The following is a 15,099-nucleotide window of genomic DNA, read 5'->3' as shown; positions in this document are numbered from 1 at the left end:
AGCGCTCCAGGGTTTATTTCCCGTCCTGATTGAAGATGTCAGGGATTGACCTCAAATGTTTTGAATGCAAAGCAGGTGCTCTGCTGCAGAGATACAACCCAAGACTGACCTATGAGCAGATCCTCGGACTCAGTAGGGCAACCAGATGGCCTGCAGGAGCCTCAAGTGACCAACCAAGTTAGCCAATATAAAGCTTGTTACATGGGTATGTTGTGGGTGTAGTCAGAGCAGAATAAGGGTATTAAAAGAGGGTGTTTAGGTGTGGAAACACCCTGGAACCAAGGAAAAATTCAATTCCTGGCCACTGGACTAGAAGGGAAGGGACAAGTGTCATAACTGGACTCCCATTCCAAGGTCCTTTAATGCAGAGCTACCAAGAAAGGAAATCATGTTGTGCTACAGGGCGTTCTGCTAAGGAAAGATCACTGGTGGGACCATGGGTGAGTTTGGGTGTAATCCTTGACGCCTCCCTTTCCATGGAAACACCCTGGAACCAAGGAAAAATTCAATTCCTGGCCACTGGACTAGAAGGGAAGGGACAAGTGTCATAACTGGACTCCCATTCCAAGGTCCTTTAATGCAGAGCTACCAAGAAAGGAAATCATGTTGTGCTACAGGGCGTTCTGCTAAGGAAAGATCACTGGTGGGACCATGGGTGAGTTTGGGTGTAATCCTTGACGCCTCCCTTTCCATGGAGGCGTAAGTTACAGCAACACCCAAGGCGACATTTTTCCACCTTCGCCGCATCAAGCAGTTGGTCCCTTACCTTTCCCGCCCCGACCTGGCCACAGTGACCCATGCGACGGTCATCTCCAGGCTTGACTACTGTAATTCGCTCTACGCGGGGCTGCCCTTGAAGCTGTCCCAGAAACTCCAGCGGGTGCAGAATGCTGCAGCGAGGCTCCTCACGGGGTCTCTGCCATGGGAGCATATTCACCCAGTGCTTTTCAAGCTGCACTGGCTCCAGGTGGAGTACAGGGTCAGATTTAAGGTGCTGCTTTTGACCTTTAAAGCCCTTCACGGCCTAGGACCCTCGTACCTACGGGATCGCCTCTCCTGGTATGCCCCACGGAGAGCCTCAAGGTCCATAAATAACAACACTCTAGTGGTCCCAGGCCCTAAGGAAGTTAGATTGGCCTCAACCAGAGCCAGGGCCTTTTCAACTCTGGCTCCAGCCTGGTGGAACGCTCTGCCTCATGAGACCAGGGCCCTGCAGGATCTGATTTCTTTCCGCAGGGCCTGTAAGACAGAGTTGTTCCTCCTGGCCTTTGGCTTGGAGCCAATTTGATTCCCTCCCTCTCTTTCTTTTTTCTTTTCCTTCTCCTCCTGCGATGAGGCTACATTTTAATATTTTAATGTTCCATTATTTTAATGTTGTATTTTATTTTTGTTTTTAAGTTGTAATCATTCATCTTGTTTTTATTATTGCTTGTAAGCCGCTCTGAGCCCGGCCTTGGCTGGGGAGGGCGGGGTATAAATAAAAAAATATTATTATTATTATTATTATGGGTGTCTATACTTGCACATTTTATTTAACATGTGATGTGACTACTGGCTATGTTACTCTTCTCCCATGCAAGCAACCCAAGTGTCCAGTCTTAGAAAAAATAGTTTTAAGGGGGGACGGGAGGTGTAAAGTCACATGGTAAATAAAAATACATTCTAAATTTGAGTGTGCTTACAATTCTCCTTCATTTAGCCACAGCTTGGTGTTTCAAGTCATGGGTCAAATTTTCCTGTGTCTGACATCTTATATGACATCAAGGCTTAGGGAAGGGAAGGTAAAGGTAAAGGTAAAGGGACCCCTGACCATTAGGTCCAGTCGTGACCAACTCTGGGATTGCGGCTCTCATCTTGCTTTATTGGCTGAGGGAGCCGGCGTTTGTCCGCAGACAGCTTCTGGGTCATGTGACCAGCATGACTAAGCTGCTTCTGGCGAACCAGAGCAGCGCACGGAAATGCCATTTACCTTCCCGCCGGAGCGGTACCTATTTATCTACTTGCACTTTGATGTGCTTTCGAACTGCTAGGTTGGCAGGAGCAGGGACCGAGAAACGGGAGCTCACCCCGTCACAGGGATTCGAAACGCCGACCTTCCGATCGGCAAGTCTTAGGCTCTGTGGTTTAACCTACAGTGCCACCTGCGGCCCATTTAAAGGTAGAGGGACCCCTGACCATTAGGTCCAGTCGTGACCGACTCTGGGGTTCATTGGCCGAGGGAGCCAGCTCGCTTTATTGGCCGAGGGAGCCGGCGTACAGCTTCTGGGTCATGTGGCCAGCATGACGAAGCCGCTTCTGGCGAACCAGAGCAGCGCACGGAAACGCCGTTTACCTTCCCGCCGGAGCGGTACCTATTTATCTGATTTGGAAATGTGATTAGTTAATCAACCAATTAATAAATAAATAATATCCATAACCAACTTAAGATTTCTTTAATCAGATGACAGGCCTAATTATAGTGAATTAAAATAATAAAGATAAGAGCATAGTCTCCTGTGTTGTCTGCTTCTGAAAGATCTGATCTTACACATACCACACAAACACACACACAACTAAGCTAAGCAATTTGATCACTTCCAGTTCTTTGCAGCGGGAAAACAAAGGAGGTGGCCCTAGTGATCAAATCTGAAGGTCACCAACTTACTGCCCTGCAGATGTTTTGGACTGCTCCAACTCCTTATTCCTGCCCTGGTCCACTGTTAGGGAAAAGGGATGTATCTGAATGTTTAGGTATATTTGAATACAACTCTTGGTAGTACAAATGACTGTTATGCAAGGGATTTATCATCAACTCAAAATACTCACACCAGGTGTTAAAAATAAGTTGAGGTGTTTATGAAGTAGAACTTGATTCTGAGGGTTTCCACGACAGAAGTTCTGAAGGAACAGGTGAGCTAAGTTCATAACTTCGTTCATCTTTTCATCAGTCTTTGTGTCAATTCATTTTTTCAAATGTAAAAGGAATAAAGCAATAAATGGACCTGTTAAACACTTAACTGGAAATATATAAACAATATCACTTCAAGCGGCAACAAACTTCCTTGTAGGTATGGAGTTTCTGTTTCTTCCTGTGTTCATCAATGTTACCTTATTCAGTTTACCTGGTTTGCTTATGTGTCTATTTATTTATTTATTTATTTATTTATAATATCCCACTTATCCTTGAATTAAAACAAAGGCATCTTAGAAATACTAAACAATACTAGAAATACTAGACAACATATGACAGAAACTTTTTAAAAGCTTTAAAAACTTTAAAAATAAATCTAAAAAGCAAACAGTTAATACTTTTCCAGCAGAGATTCAGCAGGAATCCTAACTAACTTTCAGGTGGCCCTTAAAAACCTTATTATGCTAAAACAGGCCCATTCGGTTGTTTAAATTTTCTTAAGACAGGCGAGTCATTTTGTGATTGCATTGTTTTGTGTATTAAATTGTTGTACACCACCTTGATATTTCATACAAGTTTGCAGTCTGTAATTATTTTTACAAAGAAATTTAAAATAAAGTAAGTTAATAGTGCCTGGAGACAGGTTTTGCATCCATAGCAGTGATCAGAGGAGGAATGGCCACTAGGAGGAGGCGCAGAGAGAAGAAACACCCTGGTGCATCTGCAACAGCACAACTGGACGCCTTCATCTGCCCCACCTGTAACAAAGCATGTCTCTCCCATATTGATCTCGATAGCCACAGCAGGTGCTGCAACCTTCCAACAATTTGACTTCACCCCCAAAAGCACACTCCTCCACTGTCTCCCAAGACAGGAGGATGGATGCCAACAAAGTCTGGGGTGTGGGGAAGGGGGACACGTCTGTTTGCGTCTACTAGGCTTCTTGTGGGACAAGACCAGGGACAAGACCAGGGCAACAGGGCCACTGCTAAGAAGTCTCTGCACAAGTTATTTGGTTTGCAGGGGGCAGGTTTATACTTTTGGTGAAACTTAAAACAGAACTCCTACAGAATTAACTAATAAATGAGGCATTGATATGAGGGATCATTTCAGGCATTCTAGAATGAATATATCAATTATCATTAAAGTGGTAACACTTAACCAACTAAAACTGATTAAAATTATTTAACTGATTTATTAGAGTGATCCACAGGGGAGGAAATATTCCCAATAACATGGTGCCTACAGTGACATAACTATACATCATCACACAATGCGTGTGTGTGTGTGTTTTTAAGGAGTGTGCTTTTTCTTTAAAACTATTGTTTTATTCATGTGTAAGTTTGATGAATTGATTTTTGGTTCCTGTTTCTTTAGAATCAGATAACAGCCTAACTGATCTGTAGAAAGGACGTTATGATCAGAAATACAGACGATGTGTCAGGGAAGAGTTAGAAGTTTCCAGTTTCTCAGAGGGAGAAAGCATTCCCCAAGGGGGGAAGGAGAGCAGTGAATCTAATAGAAGAGAGCAAGAGGAACAACAGGGAGGGACTGGCTGTTCCCAGGAAAGGCAAGGGTTCGGTTCTAGCTCAGATTGGGAGGAGGGGAGATACAAGCCAGCTCTAGCCAGGAGGGTAGGAAAAAGAGCGGGAAAGCGAAGGGAAGGGCGCCTTCGCCATTTTGAGGGTGGCTGGTCACGGAGAAGCAGAGCTCAGAAGGTATCTGAAATAAGTGACTCTGAGGAAGAATCGTTAAGAACCGTTTATAAGATGGTTTTGTTAATATGCAATAAAAAGTTAATAAAAGACAAGAAGCGTTTGTGTGGTGATCTGAAGAGGACAACGACCAGTCCTGACACAATGTATGTACTTTTTTAACCCAAGCAAATCTTGAATAAAAACAACTAAAAGAGAAAAAGAGTAAGCCCTAATTAGAATGCAATAAAGATAAGGGAAAGGTCAACTAAGTTTCTTCTACAGATAGGTAGCCGTGTTGGTCTGCCATAGTCAAAACAAAAAAATTTTTTTCCTTCCAGTAGCACCTTAAAGACCAACTAAGTTGTGTATCTGAAGAAGTGTGCATGCACACGAAAGCTCATACCAAGAACTAACTTAGTTGGTCTTTAAGGTGCTACTGGAAGGAAAAAAAAAAATTTGTTTTAAGTTTCTTCTGTTCCTGAAAGACACATTTCCAAATGACTAAGCAGCCAGGGAAATCTTTATTTTGCTCCTGCAAGTGTAGTCACACAGTTGCCTTAAAATGTCTCTGTTCTAGTTTAAATGCCCACAGCTGTATCCAGACTAAGATAACTCATCTTAGGTCCCAATGAAAACAATGGGGAATGCTAGTCATGACTTAGGCAGCTGTGGGAAGGTCTCAGCAACAACTTCATGGGGGCAAGACCTACCAGAGATGAGTTGCTATCTCTGACACTCCACCAAGTCTGTGCAAGATTGTCTTTTTGCTAATACAGTGGTGCCTCGCAAGACGAAATTAATTCGTTCCGCAAGTTTTTTCTTCTTGCGAGTTTTTTGTCTTGCGAAGCACGGTTTCTCATAGGAATGCACTGAAAATCAATTAATGCGTTCCTATGGAGACCGCCTTCAGACCAGCCTTCAGAACAGCCTTCTGAAGGCTGGTGGTGGGAAGAAAAGCCCCTCTCCTGCCGCCAGCCTTCAGAAGAGTTCCCCCAGGGCTGCCTAGGCTGCGGATAGCAGCCTGCTGCCCCGCGCCAGGGGCGCTCTGCTTCAGAGCGCCCCTCGCGCGGGGCAGACATTCGCAGCTTGGGGAGCCCTGCAGGAGTTCCCCGCAGGGCTCTCCAAGCTGCGGATAGCAGCCTGCTGCCCCGCGCGAGGGGCGCTCTTAAGCAGAGCGCCCCTCGCGCGGGGCAGACATTTGCAGCTTGAGGAGCCCTGCAGGAGTTCCCTGCAGGGCTCTCCAAGCTGCGGATAGCAGCCTGCTGCCCCGTGCGAGGGGCGCTCTTAAGCAGAGCGCCCCTTGCGCGGGGCAGCAGGCTGCTATCCGCAGCCTAGGCAGCCCTGGGGGAACTCTTCTGAAGGCTGGCGGCGGGAGAAGGGCTTTTCTTCCCACCACCAGCCTTCAGAACAGCCTTCTGAATGTTGGCGGTGGGGAGGAAAACCTTCCTCCCACCGCAAGTCTTCAAGACAGGTGGGAACAGAGGAGAAGCGCTGCGCGCCTTCCCCTCTGTTCCCGGACCTGTCCCCGGGAACAGAGGAGAAGGCGCGCTGCGCTTCCCCGCTGTCCCCGGAGATTTCCCTATGGGCTTTCCTCTTGCGAAGCAAGACCATAGGGAAATTCGTCTTGCGAAGCCGCTAAAAAATCGGAAAACCCTTTCGTCTTGCGGGTTTTTCGTTTAGCGAGGCATTCGTCTTGCGGGGCACCACTGTAAAGAGTTAACTTCAACTTGCTGGGTGTGTTTTACTGCTGGCTCGCCCCTGTCTCCTGCTGTACAAAGGTGACTGTCACATTCGTTGCTCCACCCCAACTACCTCTGCCCTGCCCTCCATTGGCATGTGGTCCCCAGAAGATTGCCTATGAGCTATTGTGGCCCTTGGGTTAAAAAAGGCTCTTCAACTTGGCATAAACGTTAATTACCTTCTCATAGGGTATCTGCAGAAGATCCAACACCACACTGTGAGCGCCCATATTTTTAAGCAAGCGCTGCTGCTGATGACGACATTTTTTATTCTGGATGCACAGTTTGCTTAAGCGGATCAGAATCTGGTGATAAAAGATAATATGTACTGTACATAAATACAAAGCCAGGGGAAATATGAGTTGCTACCATAGTGAATATACCTAATTGATACTTTGAAGCATTTTATCAACATACCTCCATAACAATATTGTAGTTGTTGCTCTTGTTACTGTCAATCTGAGGTTTCTTACTCCCATCCTGGACTGGACTTAAAATATTTGACTCCTATAATTAAAAAGATAGGGAGGGAGGGAAAAATTTAACTCCAAAATCTTGAAGTGCAGTACCAACATGCATGGAAACCACGTAAAACAATCTTCCACTAACAGTGGGCAAATATTAACCCAAGGTGAGCTAGAGTGGTGCTTCAGGTTAAGAACAGTTTCAGGTTAAGAACAGACCTCCAGAACGAATTAAGTTCTTAACCCGAGGTACTACTGTATTGTCTGAAATCTGGCATTTCTCCCTGAAATCCCATACAGTTACAGTAGCCATTATCCAGTACAGTATTTAGCACTAAGTATCTCTCCCTCTAATAGGAAAGTCAGGTGATAAGTGTCAATAATATTGGAACCTAACATGCATGTAAGAAGGAACCCAAGGTGTGCGGGAGGAAGGAAAGAAGGAAGGCTAAGAAAATAAAACTGTGGTGACAAAAACCCCTAAAACAGCCCAATGAGAACTGAGCATCATTCTAGTCAGTTGGAGCAGAACTACAGAAAAAGACAGTGTTGCACATGGAAGACAGTGGTGCACAAAGGGTACCAAAGGGTATTCCAGAGATGCAGTTATAGAAAGATAATCACACCATCAACAGAGCTGTGACATTCAGCTGCATATCTTCTAGCCTTATGTCATGTGATAGACACTCCCTCATCATATCCTTCTAGGGAAGGGACCAGAAACTATTTGCATTCTGCTGGGAATATTTACATCCATACCAATTGAAAAGCAGTTGCTTATTCTCTTTGTAAAAGAAACATACTGCCCCCAAACTTGGCATGCTAGCTCTATATAGCATTCTCTTGCAGAGAGATTGAGTTGTTCCTTCTCCCTGCTTCAGCCCAGCATAGCAGCATGCTCTGTTTCACAAAGGTCAGCACTGTAGAGGTTACTCACCTCAAGGGTTGCCATGAAAATCCGGACACAAAAGTGTGAATCCGTCCACAAAAGTTGTTGAGCTTTTTTAATCTACACTCCCAACATGGCCTGCCATACGTCCATATTTCCTCAGATATTTTAGCAACTACCACTCATACGCTCCTTAAGGGGGCTGAATACCAGCTGTGTCTGGGAAGTTCTAGACGTATGACAACCCAACTCAACTCTTCCTTCTAGTTTTAAAGGGTTGGGTTTATGGGTAGCTACCCTGTGTGCCCTGGGTAGCTTAGGGCACAATAGGTGTTAGGTGCCAGGCGTGTTTTGTGTCTGGCACGGGTCCAATTGTGACCACATGGAGATCTCTGGATGCCAGGTTGGCAACCAACATCTCCATCTTGCCCCTACAGAAGAGCTTGTTTATTGCATTTATCTCCCACCTTTTTCTCCAACGAGTACATGGCTGACCCCCCCCCCTTCTCAGTTAATCCCTAAAAAGACCCTGTGAGGTAGGTTAAGAGGCAATGGCTCACCTCAAGGTCACCCCATGAGATTTATGACTGAGTAAGTCACTTTGGACTCGCAGCTGTCCATGGAGGCGCAGGTCAATCTGGTATGCAAGTTGAGACCCTCCCTGCCCACAGACTGTCTTACCAGAGTGGTCCATGCTCTGGTTATCTCCCACTTGGAGTACTGCAATGTGCTCTACCTTTGAAGGTGACCCGGAAACGACAATTAATCCAGAATGCGGCAGCTAGACTGGTGACTGGGAGTGGCCACCGAGACCACATAACACCAGTCCTGAAAGACCTAGTTTGGCTCCCAGTATGTTTCCGAGCACAATTCAAAGTGTTGGTGCTGACCTTTAAAGCCCTAAACGGCCTCAGCCCAGTATACCTGAAGGAGCATCTCCACCCCCTTTGTTCAGCCTGGACACTGAGGACAATGAACTCTGCATTTCAGCTGTTATCTAACAAGAGTTGTAAATATAACAACAGTCACCCTACAACATCTAGAATCATAGAATCATCTAGCAATTCTCAGAAGGGAAGTTAAAGTAACAATATGAATAAACCATTAACACAAAGTCATAAGAAACTATTTGCATGTTAAGAAAGGGAAAGTTTAGTAAATAGTGGAAACATTCATGCCCAGTATACCTGAAGGAGCATCTCCACCCCCATTGTTCAGCCCAGACACTGAGGTCCTCCTCCAAGGACCTCTTCTGCTGGTTCCCTCCCTGCAAGAAGTGAGGTTACAGGTAACCAGGCAGAGGACCTTGGTAGTGGTGCCCGCCCTGTGGAACACTGTCCTATCAGATGCCAAGGAAATAAACAACATCTGAAGGCAGCCCTGTTTAGGGAAGTTTTTAATGTTTGATATTTTATTGTGCTTTTTAATACCCAGCCAGATGGGGGGGTATAAATTATAAATTGTTAATTACTGCTACTACTACCACGCAGTACCAGGACCTGTCTTTCTTTTTTGTTAAAAAGTGGCACCAAAACAACTTCATGGTGAGTACCAGTACCTGTTTCTTTAGAAAAAGACATTGCCAGCAGTGTTGTTTTTCTAGAAAAAGAGGTCACAGAACCCACCACAAACATCTCCCTCATTCTCGTAGAATGGCAATGGTGTGTTGGGTTGAGTGAGTGAGAGTGTATTCTTTCATTTCCAGAAATAGAAAGAAGATTTAAGAAGCAGCGAAGTGCTAGAATGTTTTCTACAGATGGACACATTCTATGGGAATCATTTTCTGAACACGCACAGTTCCTACAGGAGACAGAGAGCTGTTGTTCAGTTCTGTATTATCTCCCTAGCCTGCAAGATGTAGGGAGGAAGTTTTGCAGTTGGTAAGTGTCAGGGAACTGCCATCGGCTCAGGGGTGAGAGGGGAAAAGCCGGGTGGATTACAGAGAGCCCCCAAAGATTGTGGGAAGCAGCACCTCCTCAGCGGAGGAGAGTAACCACGCCTCCAGTGGAGAGGAGTTTCAGGGTTCGGAGGAGGCGAGGCGGTGCCAGGACACCTTGCCTGAGCAAAGCGGGGAGGAGAGAGGTCCTCTGTTACCCACATCCTCCCTGTGCAGTAAGCTTCCGCGCCGAGAGGGGAAGCGCAGATTGGGTGTCAATAAACTACTCTGCTGGGGAAGGTTTAAGGACCGCCCACTCACAGATTCTGCCAGTGAATGAGCGAGCCACGGAATAGTGGCGCTCTGCATGGTGAAGGGTTTTTGGCACCAGTAACGAGGCTTTACAGCCGACCAGGGAGGCATTTCCCTGATTGCTCTCAAGTAACCCCCTGATATCCTTACAGTAAGCAAAGCTTGGACTTCAAGTGTAGCAGCTGTAGTAGATGCTTGAAAATAGGAACAGTCATGCATTTTAATGCCTGCCAAATAAACTAATTACTTGACTGAACTTTACTGCTTTCATGAGTGTTTTATTGCTTTCTGTGGGAAACTTGATCTCTGATATGTTTTGAAGCAGCTGCACAATGCTGATTACTCGGCTGATTTTAGGGAGCTGGGAAAGTGTACTTTTATGATCTGAAGATCATAAATTCCTCACATGGCACCTAACCGAGAGGTGCCGAAACTAAGTTCTAGCAAGTTCTGGCTGTAAAAAGCCCTGCCCTCCAGCTGCTGCTGCACTACAGCTTGCATCCTCTCTGTTGGCCATGCTGAGTGTGTGTGGCTAATGGGAGCTGGAGTCAATAGCCTCCCCTAACAATTGATAGGACCTGGGTGTGGTGAAGAGAAGTTCCAGCACTACTGGATGTTAACATCTTGTGCCACCTGGATCTGGTGCTCAGTAATACAGATGCAGGGGCTTCTATTCTTCTATTCTCATGAGGCCAATGAAGGCCCAGCAAGTCAGCAAGTGCTTGGGAGAGACGTTAATCCTCACTGTTCCCTCAGCAATGCCTTCCCTCCAGGAACCATCATACCTTATTTTATTTTATTTATTAAATTTATATATTGCCCTTTATCATAGCACGTTTTACAGTTTTAAAATACAAAAATAATAAAACAATAACACACACACAGAGAGAGAGAGAGAGAGAGAGAGAGAGAGAGGCGGAGAGGTAGAGAGAGAGAGAGAATTTAAAAGGCCATAGATTGTTTAATCAGCCAAAGGCCTGGAAGAAGAGGAATGTTTTCGCCTGATGATGATCACAGGGTCTGGGTCAGTTCATATGGGGAAAGGTGGTCCTTGAAGTATTGCAGGCCTAAGGCTTTATAAGTCAAAACCAGCACTTTGAATTGTGCCAAGAAACTAACTGGCAGCCAGTACAGTCAGGCCAGGATCGCCCAAACTGTCTTGCCCAAACTGTCTTGCCCTGGCAAGTAACCTGGCTGCAGCAGCTGAAGCTTCTGCTCCATGTGGGGCAAGCAGCCCCACATAGAACACATGGTGTAATCCAACCTAGAGGTTATCAGAGCAAAGACAACAGAAGTTAGGCTATCCCTGTGGTGGTGCAGATGGGCTACCAGCCTGAAGCAGCTTCTTACCAGTGAAGTCTACAGAATGCAAACATAAAACAAAACTCTGGTGAAATGTGTTTTAGGAACATTTTAACTGTTGCCCAGTTTTACTGTGTAAACCAGCTTGAGAACCTTTTATTGAATGGTGGCATATAAATATTCTAAATAAATAAAAGTGAAACAATGTGCAGGGATCAAAACAAAAACACCCACCTCAATGGGCTCATCGCTTCCTTTTGCCTGACTTTCGCCCAGCTCTCCACTTTCATAACTGCTGTTCTTTTCAACCCAAAGTTCAGATTTTTCTACAGTAAGCCTTAGCTGGTCAAGATCAGCTTTAATTTGCTTGTAGTTATCCACATCTTGATTAGATACCAGCAACTGAACCTGTAAATCCCAAAATTTCACAAAAGTTTCACTACATTTTTTTAAAAAAAAGATGTCATCAGAGCTGCATTTTGTACTATAGTTGCAATCAACTCCTTGATTTGACTTTTTATAAGGCCCATTGATTTTTTTTACCCTTCAACAGATCACATTAGCAAGCCAAAGAATATTTTTTATACATAAAAGCAAGAGAAATCATATGGTTCACCCATTGATACACATCACTTATTTCTGCATCAACTGATTACTCAACAATTGACAACTTGCAGCTAAATGTATGAACTGATTCAATGGAGAATCACTCTTTTGGTGAAGATATGAAAGTTCCTTCTCATCTCATTTGATGTACGATGGCTCACTTACGCATGCAAATTGCCACTTAATGCTTTAGTTGCCTGGTGATTAACATGTATGAACAAACCAGTTCAAAAATAAAGATACTGAATGTGGACTTTACATCATTGGAACACCAAGGTAATATATCATTTTAACTGATGAAAGAAAATGTGGCAATCACTGAAATTATGAACTCCAAATCTGAACAGTGATAAGAAAAATGACAAACTTGAAACAGAATTGGGAAGTTACGGTAATATGAAAACATTTGAAAAGAGACATTTTAGGCATCTAGTAAGAAATGAACAAAATGTAAGTTATTTAAGGAGAAAAACACATTAATGTGTGTGAATTCTTTGGATGCGCCTCTGCAAAATCAATCAAATTAGAAAAAATGGTAACCTCCTTTTTCTTTTTAATATGGGGAAAATTGTCATTTTCTCCTAATTCAACTAATTTTGCAAGAAGACAAACTTTGAACATCAGGGATTATTTCCTTCATAATGCAATAATATGGGGGGGGTTCCTAAAATGACTTACAATTTGTTCATTTTCTGACAAGATGTCTAGAACATCTTTCTTTAAAAGGTTTTCATTATGATTTCTCAATTTAACAACATCTGTAAAATTGGTTACAAGGCTGCATGCTTGCAAAGATTATTAATGAAGACATTGAATGAAACTGAAGTTGTCACATTTTCCCTACATTAACTCTATAAACACTGTGACAAGGCTCGTATAAAGCAGTACAAAAAGATAATACCTAACATCAGCAAATATTCCTCTACTGCAGCGGACTCTTGCTATTTAAGGTTTTGCATGTTTTTCTATATAAACATGCAAACGAACAGAAATCTCAGCTAGCTACACCTTTGCAGGTTGGTACCCATTTCTTCCCAACAATGAAGATTCAGAATTCTGTTACATAATTTATGGATGACTTCATTAATTAGATTTTAAGAAAAATTCTGCACCAGGGTAAGTTAAATACTATGACACTGGGAAAAGACTGTAACTTAGTGGTAGAGCATCTGACATGCATGCAGAACATCCCAAGTTCAACCCTTACTGTATCCAGGCAGGGCTGGGAATGTTCCCTGTCTGAAATCCAGGAGAACCCCACCGGCTCAGAATAGGCAATGCCAAGCCAGCTGAACCAATGGGCTGACTCAGTGAAAGCAGCCTCCTGTATTCCTATCACATCAGATGCCATGTCTTCAATTGGCCTAAATTATGCAGATAAACAACACTTGTATTGTTGCTCTTATTTTGCAGAATCTATTCTGCAGTTTTTTGCTATGAAAAACCAATTCTCTTTTTTGCTAAATTTGGATGGAGAAAGAACCTATACAAGGTAATGAAGCCTCTTACTACTGTTTGAAATTCATAGAATCATAGAATCATAGAGTTGGAAGAGACCACAAGGGCCATCGAGTCCAACCCCCTGCCAAGCAGGAAACACCATCAGAGCACTCCTGACATATGGTTGTCAAGCCTCTGCTTAAAGACCTCCAAAGAAGGAGACTCCACCACACTCCTTGGCAGCAAATTCCACTGTCGAACAGCTCTTACTGTCAGGAAGTTCTTCCTAATGTTTAGGTGGAATCTTCTTTCTTGTAGTTTGGATCCATTGCTCCGTGTTCGCTTCTCTGGAGCAGCAGAAAACAACCTTTCTCCCTCCTCTATGTGACATCCTTTTATATATTTGAACATGGCTATCATATCACCCCTTAACCTCCTCTTCTCCAGGCTAAACATGCCCAGCTCCCTTAGCCGTTCCTCATAAGGCATCGTTTCCAGGCCTTTGACCATTTTGGTTGCCCTCCTCTGGACACGTTCCAGTTTGTCAGTGTCCTTCTTGAACTGTGGTGCCCAGAACTGGACACAGTACTCCAGGTGAGGTCTGACCAGAGCAGAATACAGTGGCACTATTACTTCCCTTGATCTAGATGCTACACTCCTATTGTTATGTGAAATTTCCTCAAGCTTTGTCCCACATTTTAAAGAACAATCTTTGCAAATAGAAAGGCAAGAAAGTTGCTTTAAAAAACAATCTGAGTTTTTTTAGGTAGGTGAACACTGCAGGTCATTCATGATTTTTCTGATGCTTTTCTGCATTTACATAGCATCCTGGCACACACAGCCTTGGGTATCTCTTACTCCTGAATAATCATCTCCCATCTTTTGCTGGAGCAAGTTCATTAATTTCCCAATTAGGTCCTTTTCCTGCCACAAAACATGCCAACCACTCAGCTGTCACTTAACAGAGAACTGCAACTAATCAGCATAGCACCATTTTAATGGAAGGTAGAAGGTCATTATGCAGCAACTGTCAAACACCAAAAAAGAATCTTCTTTCCTATGTGTTACTTGTACAAGCTTGGAAGAGGGAAAAACTTTGCACGCTGTATGCCTCTGGTACAGCCCAGTTAAAACACTGCAGTAAGTGGGTCAGGGAGGGTTCTCTCTCCTGAAAAGCAGCATCAGACAAGTCTTCAAGTCTTCCATCAACACAGACACAGGCACAGCATAAATGTTCTGGCTAAATTGTATAGGAGGGAGACTTACTGACATACATCGCTAGCAACTGAAAAATATGTAAAGAAATAGCTTTAATTGGTGGCTCTACCTGTTTAAAGGCTTGCAAAACTTCTGCTCGTTGGCTGAAGTGTTTAAACAACAGCTGCAGGGCTCCAGAAAGCAAAGGAGGGTAGTCATGCATAATAAGGTGAATGAGGACTCGCAGGAATGTCCTGCCACCTTCATCATCCAGCTGCACTGCATTTTTTTCTTTTCTGCACAAAAAACAAAAAAACGAAAAACCAAGTGAAAACATTCGGCCTGGTAAAAAGGATAAAAACCCAGCGCCTTGTTCACCCCTTTCTCTCAACACAGGGAGTTGACATAAATTGTTGTTGGCATCTGTCTGTCCTGAGAGACAATGGAGTGTGCCTCCAGGGGTGAAATCAAACTGCTGTGTTAGTTAGCAGCACCGAAGTGACCTCTCTTGGGGTGTGTATGGGGGTCATGGGCTACCCAGACAATAAGAGCCTGCTCTCGGCCTTGCTGATGTGGTCCAAAAGAAAACAGAGCAAGATGTTTGGCACTTGCTTGGCTGTAGGAGCTCCCAGAAGGAGGTGAACAAGGCACCATTCAACTGTCTTGGGGGCTTCACTTTGGATTTGT

At 44.1% G+C, this 15,099-nt stretch overlaps 1 protein-coding gene across 7 annotated transcripts in view; it reads right to left on the bottom strand.

Moving 5' to 3' along the window:
• ITPR2 (inositol 1,4,5-trisphosphate receptor type 2) overlaps positions 1-15,099 on the bottom strand; it is a 334,430-nt gene that overhangs the window by 201,987 nt on the left and 117,344 nt on the right. For all 7 annotated transcript variants that reach the window (XM_083574843.1, XM_083574846.1, XM_083574847.1 and 4 more), the window contains 5 exons: positions 14,543-14,708; positions 11,404-11,577; positions 6,744-6,833; positions 6,506-6,631; positions 2,806-2,928 (listed from right to left, as the gene is read on the bottom strand). In XM_083574843.1, coding sequence (XP_083430969.1) covers positions 2,806-2,928; positions 6,506-6,631; positions 6,744-6,833; positions 11,404-11,577; positions 14,543-14,708 — 679 coding nt within the window. The remainder of the gene's footprint in view (positions 1-2,805; positions 2,929-6,505; positions 6,632-6,743; positions 6,834-11,403; positions 11,578-14,542; positions 14,709-15,099) is intronic.

This window comes from Podarcis filfolensis (assembly GCF_964270895.1).
Source record: "Podarcis filfolensis genome assembly, chromosome: 10".
Taxonomy (NCBI): domain Eukaryota; kingdom Metazoa; phylum Chordata; class Lepidosauria; order Squamata; family Lacertidae; genus Podarcis; species Podarcis filfolensis.
This window is presented reverse-complemented; position numbering and strand designations above follow the sequence as displayed.